The sequence below is a fragment of the Sinocyclocheilus anshuiensis genome, unplaced genomic scaffold (assembly GCF_001515605.1).
Source record: "Sinocyclocheilus anshuiensis isolate Anshui unplaced genomic scaffold, SAMN03320099.WGS_v1.1 scaffold2327, whole genome shotgun sequence".
Classification (NCBI taxonomy): Eukaryota; Metazoa; Chordata; class Actinopteri; order Cypriniformes; family Cyprinidae; genus Sinocyclocheilus; species Sinocyclocheilus anshuiensis.
Window position 1 is genome coordinate 37,459 of NW_015536613.1, and position 14,079 is coordinate 51,537.

Consider the following 14,079-nt stretch of genomic DNA (forward strand, 5'->3'; position numbering starts at 1 on the left):
TCACAAAATTGTATGTTATTTTATTCGTCTTGTCAAGAGTCTTGAATTTATTGACTTTGACTTGAATTTATATGAATTATCTTTAGACACAAAATTAGTTTAATATTTTATGCAACACAGTAAGAAAAAAGTGTCAGAGAAAATAAAAATGTTGTACTAAAATTGTATTTCTTATTTTTATTCGTCTTGTCAGGATACAATTCGTTTAACATTGACAACACAATAGGAAAAAAAGTGTTGCAGAGAGAAAACAAATAAAAATGTAGGTTGTACAAAAATAGCCTAGCTATTTTTATTCGTCTTGTCAAAATACTAAATTCGTTTGACATGCACAAAATTGTGTTATTTTATTCGCCTTGTCAAGAGTCTTGAATTTATTGACTTTGACTTGAATTAATATGAATTATCTTAAGACACAAAATTTGTTTAATATTTTATTTTAAAATACAGACCCCGCAAATAAAACGCGTGACGGTAAAGCATGCGTGCAGCGCGTGCATAACAGTCCTGAGCGCAAGCTGTACCCTTCCGGTGGTCAATAAGAATAAAACGTAGATATGCTGTTCTAAATGGACGTGGGGAACGGGATATTGTTAGACCGCCCGCTCCCTTTACACCAGAGTTACCGACCGCTACCGCGTTTTATTCGGGAATTTAATCCCGCAGCGCAAAAAATCCGGCCGGTAGAGCCACGGGAATGCAGACCTTTACACTGATGCGCTTCAATCGGCAGCGCTAAACCTGTAAGCGCATATACTTACTTGCCGGCAACCCGCCAAAATAAAAGCCTGCTGATTTTAATTTTGAAAATGATGAAAATTCATCTTTAAAAAAAGAAGTAAATATTAGCATTTTATTTTTTAATTTACTATAAAATAGTTGTATTTGTATTTAATACTCCCTTTTTATTTTAAAATATAATAGTATTATCACACTTTATTATTTAGTTTATTATTTTATTAAAAAAAAACTAAATTAAAAAAAAGTGCAACAATATTATCACTACGATTAATTTATTTTTTATAGTTGTATTCAGGGCCGCATTAACCATTGGGCTAGGCGGGGCTGAAGCAAGAGGGCCCGAGCAAGGAGGGGGCCCGTGATTAGCTGTGGAGTAGATTTACTGGTCATTGGTAGCGCTGATCGCCAAAGCCCCACCACGCCCCCCACTTTTTAGCGCTATTATTTAGTGGAGCTTTTCCGTAAATTCCATGCAGTACCATTAGAGACTGAAACGTCACGTTTGAATTTGTTTTACCAATCAAATGCATTTATTTTATATTTTACTTTTGAACGGCCTGTGAATCCTATCAGGTGATCGCTGCGCCTAATGTCCGCACTCACCTCTCTTCACTTCGTTCTGCCGTAATCTGGAAATGGTCATGCAAAGAACAATCTTCGATAAGTAAAAATGTCAACTATTCTAAAAAAAAAAAAAAAAAAAGTGAGAGAGGGGCTATTCTAAAAAAAAAAATTAGGAGAGAGGGAAAAACACGAGTTAGTCAGTAAAATTCCCAGCTATCATGTTATTTTACTAAAGCTGATGATGGAGTGGAAGTTGTGGAACAGCAAGTGGACCGGACACATGGAGCAGATAAAAACATAGTGTCATCATCTCCACAGATTTTAGGTTAGTTTGATTATTAACTTGATGGATGTATATTGCTTGTTATGTTTGAACAAACTCTATCGGCCTAGTATATTCGCTTTTGGGTTGAGAACTAATCCGCTAGAAATATGTCAATCGTTTTGCGCGTCATGATGTTAGTTTATCATTTAAACACATTTTAAACATTGTGGTTTAAAAACAAATTTAACTGTTCAGGGACATTAAGAAGCGGGGCAGAATTCATTTTGGCAAATGCACGCGTTAAGATGGTTTCAGCCTAAAACGCGCAGCGCGCACCTGCTCGTAAAGCACCTGCCTAAACTTGAGTTCTTTTTCGCGCCTTGAGCTTAAACGTTCAAATACACGTAGTTGTGCATCAAAACGCCCGTCTTTGCGAGTATCATCGTAAACAGTCATTTGTGTCTTACATGAACATTATAGTTAAAGACAAAGTAGTGTAGTAGGCAATATGAGCTCCTGGCATTGTATGATGAGATTTTAAAGGGATAGTTCACCCAAAAACGAAAATACTGTCATCATTTACTCAGCCTCAAGTTGTTCTAAACCTGTATGAATTTCTTTGTTTACCTCAACATAAAAAGATATTTTGAAGAATGTTCATAACCAGAAGTTTTCTGGTCCCCATTGACTCCAATAGTGTATTTTTTTTTCATACTATGAAAGTCATGCAGCAACTGTTTGGTTACCAGTATTGTTCCCAATATATTCTTTTGCATTCAACAGCAGAAGGATACTCATACAGGTTCAGAAAAACAACAGAATTTTCATTTTTGGGTGAACTATTCCTCGAAAGCAACCTAATATAGCTACTGTTGCCATTTGTGTCAATAACGTAAATCAAACATCAGAAAGAAAATCATTCCCTGTCCTTGACTGAATCACTTTTGTAAAATAAGTAAGAATTAATGTATTGAATTTATACAGTGAAGACTATTCAGTCTATTTGTACATTTACTTTATACAATATAATGTTTTTTATTCAGTGCTTTTAAGTTTTTCAAGTAGGTTGATTTCTTATGTATCTTTGTTCTCTTGTAATTTGTGGCTGTTTACTTGTCTTCGGTAAGTTTGGTTTTACTTAGGCTAGTATTATTTTTTTTGATACTGAAATTAGTAACAAGAATTATGAAATTTCAGTGCATCAAAAATGTTGATAGAATAAAAATCCTATTTAAAGCTATTGTGATGGGGGGCCCTGCAGTAAGTCATAGCCCCGGGGCCCAGTGAGGTCTTAATGCGGCCCTGGTTGTATTTAATGGGTTACACTATGTGCAGTTTGAGGACCAAACCAAATCTCCAGGTTCTCCTATGAGAACCAGGCTGAAAAACTTATGTGCACCCCTGTTTATTAGATATTCAAAAAAATGTATTAAAATATTTTTTGGATGTCAGAGGTATTATGTTTCATTATAGCGTGTGCCTTCTTATTATTAGACCTGACAGCGAAAAAAGAATGAGAGCTGAAAACTTTGGAGTGAATGAAATATCATGAGCCGATGTGCATCTGTCTGTGTGTGTTGTGATGTGGTTATCAGCACCATCAAAATAAAAGTCCCATTTTCAGTTCTCACCAGTCAAACAGACAAAAAACATACAGGCCGATGACAGTATTTTAAAAATGTCAAATATCAGCCCTGGTCATGTATTGGTTGGGCGCTAATCTTTCTACTTTGCTTTCCTAGGGCTTTGTGTCTTTCCTGTTACCCTGCTTTGCTGTCGACCATCTTTACCTGTCCTCGGATGAATACCTGTTTTCTGAAGAGGAGACTCCAATTGCTGAGGGTAAGAGGGCAGTGTCTTGAGACACTGCTTGTTTTGTTTTTTTGTGATTCTTCATTTATTAAACATTTTAGATTTATAACTATTTACAACAGAGCCCAAGATCCGTCCATATTCAAAGATTAAATAAATAAATAAAGGAAAGTAATTGTAACAATGAAGATTGTATGCCAGAAAAATAAAACTATAACCAAAACAATATTAGAGGGATAACAAGTACATCTCAAGATTTCAAGAGGTCTGATAAAATTTCAATAAGGTCCAACCAAAATTGTATTGTCCTTCTGGTGGCGCCATGTATTTTGGCTGTGGTACACTCCCAAAGAGCGATGTCCAGTACGTAAACATTACTGGGGTAGATGGATCCAACCACTGTTTCAGGTAGGGCTGGGCGATATGGCGAAATAATAACATGTCGTTTCTTTTACAGAACGTTTGACCCATTCTCGATTTTTACGATATTTATTAACTAGTCAACTTGAAAATGTAACTACATGATTCAAGTAACCTTTTCTTTGTTAACCCTCTTCTTAAAGAAAATTCTATTTCAAGTGCAGCACACATGAAGTTGTCAACATGATGTAAATGTTAAACAAATCACTTGTTAAATATCTTGGCAGAAAAGATGCATGAACTACAACTACATATTGTACAAACTTGTCTTATACATGTTATATGTTCAGAAATAATGCAAGGAAAATGCTTTTTAAAAAATCTCAAAAGTCAGTGTAATTCAAATTCAAAATGACTGAAGGTATAACGCCAGTAGACTATTATTAACTATAAATGTTATGTAAAGACAACAGCAGCTTTCAGTCTGTCACCCTGATGCAAACATGAAATATCAGACATGCAGTAGTAGTTACAGGTTTTTTATTAGATTGCACTGCTTTTCCATAGTTTTTTCTATGTAAACATGGACGCGTTTGACTGTTGCGCTCACGTTTCTTGCAAGAAACGGCAGTCTAAAAATGAGGCACTCAAGTTAAAAGAAGTTAACTCCCATCTTACTGCATTTTTTCCTATTCCACTGCCCACGTCACATCTTTGTCAACACAAAAGCACTTTCTGTGTGAATGGCCCCTTGTGATATATTCTACTTCTGGTCCTTCACAGAGCGCGTCACTCGTGAGTGGTTAATCATGTGCGCTGAAATGAGATTGGATCATTCTTTTCTCTTTGCTGTTATCATTGGCATATTGTCAGTGTCTAATTCTAGCGTTTGGTAATATTTCTATTCAAAATCGTGATTCTTCTATTTATAAAAAATAAAATCGTGGCAAAATATAAAATTCTATTTATTCTATAAAATCGGAACAATTGCCCAGCCCTAGTCTCAGGATAACTTTTTTGGCAGCAGTAAAAGCAGCGGACAGAATCCTTTTTTGATCAACCAACAGTAGCTGTACTGTTTGTTGACAACAGTAGCTCCTTCCAAAGATTCGAATTAAACTTATGCGCAAAACTGGAATATCGCATAAAACATTTGCGAATAAATCACGGAATAAAGTTTCTATCCAGCGAGTCAAAGAGTACAAAATCGTCACTTCCTGGTAAACTGGCACCAAATATCACTAGGAAAACTAGGAGAAGCCACTGAATATAATAATTTTCATATATGATAAACACAATAAATGCGGTCATTGCTTTCGGAGGCGGATGCTGCTGTTTGGGAACACAGACGTGTAAGACAGTAATTATACAGAAATACTTTGACGACAGACTTTGCTCAGGCATTTCAGAATGACCAGAACAACATATAGATGCTGTCAACGAGATCGGTCCGCTGCTAGTCAAGTTATCCTGTCTCATAGCACAAAGTCACATGACTTTTTCAATGCGCATGAAGGAAATTATTCGGTAAATATGCTTCCATCGTAGTTTATGCACATTTTGTCTTATCGGATAAAAAGTTTATCCTACTCAAATTTGTGCATACGTTTTTTTTTTATGCGCATTTTTTGAATTTATGCGCATCTTGGCATTTCCATCTAGCATTTTTTATGCGATATTCCAAAATACACATAAAATTAGGTGGATGGAAACAGCTAGTGACAGCGAAGAGTCATCCAGCAAGTGAAAAACCAGGGCTCCAGACTCATTCTTCCCACTGGTAGCTCTTTTGCGACTAACTTTCTCAGTTGGTCGCACGAGCACATGATTTGGTCGCAATTTTTTATTTATTTTTTTGCTACAACATTTGATTAATCAATGCATGCTGATGAACTTTTATCATAGTTTATAGTTATATGGTAACGAAAGTGTTCAACATTCAACCCATTCTTTTTCATCAGTATTATTTGTGATTTAAATTTTGTGAACAGGAATTCCTCTTTTCGTGCGCTTTCACTTTCACTTTCAAATTCGCGATCTTGGTGTCACGTCTTACAAGAAAAGATAATTGTCTGTTTTGCTTATATCTATACACCTTTCACTTTTTAAGACTAAAACAAAATATGGATTCATTGTTATTCTTAACTAAAAAGCACAACAACAATAAAACAGTAAGATACAATGACAAACTAGCTTACAAAACGTTTATTAATAAAAACGAATAAGATGAGGCATGGCATACACCACATGCTGTATTATATACAGACTGATAAATTACAGAACGTTTAGCAAACACTGAGGAATCAAAAAAAATTATAAAAGAGAGCCTCCATAGCGTAACGTGAGGTAAACGGCAAATATAACAAGCTTTTCAAAATGAAAACAAAAAGAAAAGTAAAACTAAACTTGCTGACGGTGACAGTGCTTGCATGCTTTTTTGTGTGTTTTTTTTCCCCACTGGTTTAAGAAGCGGTCTTTTACTTTACTTTAGCTTGAAAACCATTAATCGTTTCCTCAATATTCACGTCATTTTTGCTGCAATACTTTGACGACAGACTTTGCTCAGGCATTTCAGAATGACCAGAACAACATATAGATGCTGTCAACGAGATCGGTCCGCTGCTAGTCAAGTTATCCTGTCTCATAGCACAAAGTCACATGACTTTTTCAATGCGCATGAAGGAAATTATTCGGTAAATATGCTTCCATCGTAGTTTATGCACATTTTGTCTTATCGGATAAAAAGTTTATCCTACTCAAATTTGTGCATACGTTTTTTTTTTATGCGCATTTTTTGAATTTATGCGCATCTTGGCATTTCCATCTAGCATTTTTTATGCGATATTCCAAAATACACATAAAATTAGGTGGATGGAAACAGCTAGTGACAGCGAAGAGTCATCCAGCAAGTGAAAAACCAGGGCTCCAGACTCATTCTTCCCACTGGTAGCTCTTTTGCGACTAACTTTCTCAGTTGGTCGCACGAGCACATGATTTGGTCACAGTTTTTTTTTCTTTGCGCTACAACATGGGATTAATCAATGCATGCTGATGAACTTTTATCATAGTTTATAGTTATATGGAAACGAAAGTGGTTAACATTCAACCCGTTCTTTTTCATCAGTAGTATTTGTGATTTGATTTTGTGAACGGGAGTCCCTCTTTTGCTGTGTTATAAGCCTGGCTTCGGGTGCTTTCACTTTCGAATTCGCGATCTTGTCACGTTTTACGAGAAAAGATAATTGTCTGTTTTGCTTACATCTACACACCTTTCACTTTTTAAGACTAAAACAAAATATGGATTCATTGTTATTCTTAACTAAAAAGCACAACAACAATAAAACAGTAAGATACAATGACAAACTAGCTTACAAAACGTTTATTAATAAAAACGAATAAGATGAGGCATGGCATACACCACATGCTGTATTATATACAGACTGATAAATTACAGAACGTTTAGCAAACACTGAGGAATCAAAAAAAATTATAAAAGAGAGCCTCCATAGCGTAACGTGAGGTAAACGGCAAATATAACAAGCTTTTCAAAATGAAAACAAAAAGAAAAGTAAAACTAAACTTGCTGACGGTGACAGTGCTTGCATGCTTTTTTGTGTGTTTTTTTTCCCCACTGGTTTAAGAAGCGGTCTTTTACTTTACTTTAGCTTGAAAACCATTAATCGTTTCCTCAATATTCACGTCATTTTTGCTGCGCGAGTATAAACCAGGCTCTGCACTCGAAGCGCTGCGCAGTTCAAACGAGTAGCACGGTTTCGTTATACTTTCAGATTCGTTTGCCGTTTGATGTTTCTTATATGCAACAGAAATGGCAGCTCTTATGAGTTAAACAACACGGTGGTCGCAAAGTGCGATCATTTGGTCACAGTCTGGAGCCCTGAAAACAGTCAGTCCTTTTGGATCTGAGTCCTCAGAAGATCAGACAATAAGTCCCTTACAGAGGACCAGAACAACACAATTTGGGAACAGTTCCAGAATATATGCATATATGTACCTTGACTTGAGCTGTTACACAGGTGACAAAAAGGGTCAGACTTTTTCTTCATTTTATATAATAAACAGGGAGTGGCATATGCCTTATAGATTAACTTATAATGAATCATCTGGTGAGCTGGGGAGAGACTTCTTTTGATCCCCTTTTCAGTTTATTAATGCCATGATCTGCCCACTTAGTAAGACAAGTAGCCACAGTTGACATGAAGTAATCGAGCAAGCAGTCGTTAATGGTGGTCTTTTATTAGATTCGAATTTGAGCCGTGATGTCCTGCAGCTCGTTCAGTGTCTCCGCATGGTGAGCGAGTCTCTTCCAGAGGACATGGCCTATGAGATGGACAAAGCCCTTGAAGACCTGCTGTCTCCAGAGAAAGTGTCGGAAAAAGTACTGGAGGGTCTTCTGGCCAGTGACAAGTCAGTATCCCTCACATCACTGATTTAATGCAGTCACACGGATCAGCTTGATGTCTAAAGTGAAATATTTTCTTCAGTGAGAATGTGATTCAGGACATTTTAAACAAACTGCAAGACATCAGTAACCCCACTGTTGCAATAAACACGCTGCTGAGAGAACTGGACCTGGAGGCTGATGCAGAGACTGACACCAGACCCACTGGTACACCTTTTATATGCACCTTTTGAAGGGTTCTGTGGTGAATGATCTTGTTGTCTGAGGAGTAATTTGCCCAAAAAATCATTGTCATTTTTCTGAATTCATTCTTATCTAGGTTCAAAATTGACCGAATTTAATTGAAGTGCTACATATTGTATATTGATAGTGAAGATCACCCTTTGAGGCACTCTCTTGATATACACTATACTGCCAAAAGTATTGGGACACTCCCTTCTAATGAACAGGTTTGACTACTTTAGCAATTTCCATGAGTACAAATCTTAATGTTTAAGCATATAATGATATTCTAGGGAATTGTGTGCTTCTAATTTTATAGCAGCAGTTTGGACAGGACCCTTTTCTATTCTAACATGACAGTGCCTCTGTGTATAAGGCAAGGATCAAAAAGAAATGATTGATTGAGTCGGTGTGGAAGAACTTGACTGGTCTTTACACCTCTGCTGTGACTTTAAATGCTGACCTTGAGCCAAAAACTCATCACCAAACACCAATGACTTGTACATACACTATATGGACAAAAGTATTGGGACACCCCCTTCTTTAGAACAGAAAAAGGCACTTCCAAAACTGGCAACAAAGATGGAAACATAATTAATGTATTTAAAAATTGTATTTCCATCCCTGTTGCAACAGGTTTGGAAGTGTCTAAAATGACTGCACCCATATGTACAAGTCATTGGTGTTTGGCCATGAGTTTTTGGCTCAAGATCTGCATTTAAAGTCACAGCAGAGGTGTTCAGACGAGTCAAGTTCTTCCACACCGACTCAATCAATCATTTCTTTTTGAACCTTGCCTTATACACAGAGGCATTGTCATGTTAGAATAGAAAAGGGTCCTGTCCAAACTGTTGCTGTAAAATTAGAAGCACACAATTCCCTAGAATATCATTATATGCTTTAAAGGGTTAGTTCACCCAAAAATGAAAAATAGCCTGTGTTTTACTCACCCTCAAGCCATCCTAGGTGTATGTGACTTTCTTCTTTCAGACGAATCCAATCGGAGTTAGTTCACCCAAAAATGAAAAATAGCCTGTGTTTTACTCACCCTCAAGCCATCCTAGGTGTATATGACTTTCTTCTTTCAGACGAATCCAGTCGGAGTTATATTAAAAACTGTCCTGGCTCTTCTAAGCTCTATTATTGCAGTCAGCGAGTGTTTCTGTTGAACAGTCCAAAACACGTTAAATAAAGCGTGCGCATCCAATAATAAAACGTGCCTCACACGGCTCCGGGGGGTGAATGAAGGCCTCCTGTAGCGAATCCATGCGTTTTTGTCAGAAAAATATCCATATTTCAAACGGAAATATGTAAAACACAGGCTAATTTTCATTTTTGGGTGAACTAACCCTTTAACATTAAGATTTGTACTCATGGAAGTTACTAAAGTAGTCGAGCCTGTTCATTAGAAGGGGGTGTCCCAATACTTTTGGCAATGTAGTGTACTTGTTATAAAAGAGCAGTGAAGTAATTCGATAACATTTTGTTCTGGATGTGTGGCCTACATAAGAAATAAGGCATGCCGCACAAAAAAGTATTTTTATATCAATTCTATTAATAAAATAAGTATATATTTAAACTATATGTGTAATATATTAATTGCCAATACATGTGTCTTATCACATTTACAATATCAAAGGAATAATTGGCTGTTGTGACTTTTTAGTGTTTGTGATTTTGATAGTTTGATAGCCCCTGCTTATAGTCTGTTTTGTTGTATGTAAACGGCTGAAAGATTTTTCTTTTGTGTATTTGTTTATTCTTTTGTCCTTCACAGACAAAAGACAGTTGTGCAAGTTGAGAACTGGAGCCCGGCCGATATATCGTTTTGCTGAATTTATCGGCCGATATGAGCCTGTCGCAGATATATCGTATCGGCGAATATACCGCCGATATGAAATTTAGTTTTTTACAGAACATATACACATAAAAAATATTGGCCGATATATCGGTGTCTGACTTTTTTTACTCCCTAATATCGGTATCGTCATCGGCCCCAAAAAACCCATATCGGTCTGGCTCTATTGAGAACGAGTATTAAAGCATGACCCCCTTTTTGTTAATATGCATGTTTGGACTCTTCCCCTGATCATCACTGTTGCAGGTCAGTCTCTGAGAGTGCGCATTAGCCTCTCCCAGCTCTACGGCAGCAGTGTGGCCGCTAGTCTGATCTGTCAAGCTGTGTGTCAGACCGCTATGACACGAACTCTGCTCTGCAGAGACCTGCTCATCCTGCAGCAGCTGTACCTGCGAAACGGAGATAATGTGAGTAGACACACGCACATATACTTAGCACGTGTCTCAGTTAGGGCTGTTTGTGATATTGAGACTTGAACTACAAAAACGTCCTTTAAGGTAGAAAATGCTAAGGCAAAAACTGCATTTGATTTCAAAACGTGTGATAAGCACCGATTAGCACATTTTATTTAAAATACATTGTTGATAATTATGACTAGAACAGAATTTACTTCACACTTTAATGATGCACAAGCAATGTTTTGAAGAATCTTTACATTTACAATATCAAGGGAAATATTCTGCATTGCTTTAGAGAGCCGTAGTGGATGTTACCGATGCCGATAGATAGGTTGGATCACACTGGCCAGTAATGATTAATAAACCGGTAGTTTTTAAAATGGATACTGAACGAAACCAAAATAGTGCTTTACTATTTAAAAAAACAGTACTGAACCGTACTTTTTAATTGAATAAAGATATTTATATTCATTATTATTTTGATCATTAAAGTTAGTTCATAGTTTAACTAATGTTAACAGAAGAAACTTAATTTAAAAATGTATTAGTAATAGTAAATGTTGATTAACACACTCTAACAAGGAATAATACTTATACAGCTTTCATTCATCTTAATGTTACAAATGGAGTCTCATTGTAAAGTGTTACCATTTCATTTCAACAGTCATCGCCATCTTTAAATATCTACACAACGGCCATAGCACTGAAATTATACGTATGGATATTGTATGTATACTCCCACGCTTTAACAGCTTCTATTTTAAAATACTTGATTATTATCTAATCAAAATAACAGAATAATATATTACAGCTTGAATTGAAGCTGAATGGCGCACCATTAAACTCAAGCCCTTTGCTAGCAGGTTAATTAACTCATCCAAATGCACCCTTTACATGAGATTAATCAGATATATATATGAAACATTGACTTAAATGTACAGGATATTTTGTCAAAAACTAAGGCTAAATTCAAAAACTGTGAATTATCTCTGGAACTGCCTTGAGAATGTAAAACGGTGCTGTTTATATGTATCCAATCTCTTGTGGATTGCTGACTTAAAAACCTGCCGTTCCCCTTACTGAAAAAAGAATTTGGTAGAATTTGAATACAGATTGAATTCTGGAAATATTTAAGTGAAAAATAATTTTTAAAGCCCTGTTGACAGTCCTAGCTCCTGTACTCATGGATTAATGGTTTGTTTGTGCAGGTGTTTGTTGCAGGCGGTGCTCAGTTACTGCAGCTGCAGCAGGACTTGATTCCTCGATGCTCTAGTCTGCTGTGCTCATATCACCTGCTCAAACAGATGAGCCTGACGCTGTCCTCATCCGTTCCACTTGACATACTGTGAGTCCACATGCCACATGGCCCAATCCACAAAAAAAATCCACATTTATATGTAAGCTATGATTCTTAATGCAAATGTGTGTGTACCGTAGGGCTGTGATGGTGGCAAAGTTCTTGAACATAGACAGCAATAGAAGTTTCAGTACTATGTCAAGTTTAATTATATTCCTCACAAAGATAAACGTTTTATCATATGTCCCACTGTTTCATGTTTTCTCCCAATAATCCAAAGCAATTGACATAAATAAAGCTTAATTATTTCTTAGGCATGAGCAAGACATTTGTGACCAAAATGAATCATAATGAGCAAATTTTCAGCCAAAAATGAGCAAAGATATGAATGAGAGAATTCACATTCTCCATTAAAAGACCTTCAAAATGATGTATGATTTGTTAGAATCTGATGTATGATTTGTTAGAATGAGTGAGCTACACCCGTTTGAAGTCGATAGTCAGCAAAGTCAGTTCTTAGAAGAATAGAGTAAAAAGTTTTCTGAAGGTTCCAAAGCAAAAATCACCTAGCAACATTGCATCATTTCCTCCACTTCCTTTCTTACCTCTTCCCCCGCCATTGATGAGTTATCTCGTCTTTTACAAGAAAACGTTTCCCTGCCAAAGACGAGTTTTTACAGCTTTCCGTGTTTTCACTGTTATACACTCGGGGGCGCTATTACGCATCTTCTGAACGAGTACAAAACCTCCCGAACAAAAACACACGTGAACAGGACGGAGAAACGAGCGATCTCTTATGTAAACAGATGCATATGAAAAATAATGTGATCATCAGCAATAGTCCGCATATAAATTAAAACTGCATAATGTTACAGAGTAAAATGTTGATCCAGGAAGTGGTATATGTCTGTGCAAGCTTTGGAGGTGTTGATGGAAGCGATTTACTGGATTTATGCTTTGATAATCGTACTGAATATTATCCAGATGTAGTTTTTGATAAAAATGTGATATTCTCACCTTTTTGCTTAAAATTATAATTTTTTTATGAAACCTACCTATATTCAAGTGTTGATAAAAAAAGAATGCTTTAAGCTAGAATAAAACGGATTTTTTTGTTTAAATGTAGAGGCTCTGATCTTTATTTTGGTGTATTGCATATTCAAATATCCATACATAAAAATATACTGGAGGCCATCAAATTTGAGTGAAAATCATCAAAATCGCTGAAAAAAAAAAGAATAGATATGTGGAAAAATTATTATTTTCAACCCTCATTCTGAACTTCTCTCAGAATTTAAGGCTTCTCGGGAATCAGCCAGTTATGATTGGCTAACATCATTGCATAGGAAATAGTATCAATGCCCCCTCGCTATTACATGTTTTGAGTGATTTGACAACAGTCAAAATAAAATGGTCATTTCCAGACAAAGCATTATGAAATCATTTACTTACGGTTTGTGATGCAGCTGGATTCGGATCTAGTGCTGCTTCATCTTTCAACAAATGATTCTTTGTGACTCTCCATGACACTGTGCCTCGATTACAAAACAAAATCCTCCGACACGATCCGAGATGCTAAGTAAGAAAAACAAATAATCAAATGTAAAAATCACTTCAGTGTGCATTACGAATACATTTATTATTAAAACTACAAAAGCAGTTCAATCAAGAGCAGCGATACTTTCTTTTATTGTTAGATTAACGTTGAGACAGACGCCATATATAGTAATTCCTACTGTACTGCACGGATCTAATATAATGTCACCAGGGTTTGAAATTAACACCTGCCAAATGCGGGTAAAAATCAGCTGTGGCGGTTAACGCTGTCAAATTACTAGCCAATTTGGCGGGTTACTTTTCGTAAGTTATGTTCACTCATTAATTTCTTGGGGAAGTTCATGCAAGCCAAATCCGCGCAGGTTTAGCGCAAATACTGAACTCGTGAGACATTACATTATCGAGTAGGCCTATATTGCAAACACCAAACAAAACACACCTATAGAGTGCACGCATAAGCGACAACACTAACTTAGTACGCGTACGCATTTAGAGTGTGTTCTTTCACTGCATGATTCAGTCTATTAATATGCATTAAGAATGATCACATAATTCAAGATAAGGAGGCAGAAAATGTATATATTT

At 36.4% G+C, this 14,079-nt stretch overlaps 1 protein-coding gene across 1 annotated transcript in view; it reads left to right on the forward strand.

The window, feature by feature from the left end:
- Positions 1-14,079, forward strand: part of LOC107703859 (nuclear pore complex protein Nup160-like) — a 68,421-nt gene that overhangs the window by 37,273 nt on the left and 17,069 nt on the right. The window contains exons 13-17 of the mRNA XM_016506650.1: positions 3,313-3,412; positions 8,002-8,167; positions 8,245-8,369; positions 10,489-10,649; positions 11,849-11,985. Of these exons, the coding sequence (XP_016362136.1) occupies positions 3,313-3,412; positions 8,002-8,167; positions 8,245-8,369; positions 10,489-10,649; positions 11,849-11,985 (689 nt within the window). The remainder of the gene's footprint in view (positions 1-3,312; positions 3,413-8,001; positions 8,168-8,244; positions 8,370-10,488; positions 10,650-11,848; positions 11,986-14,079) is intronic.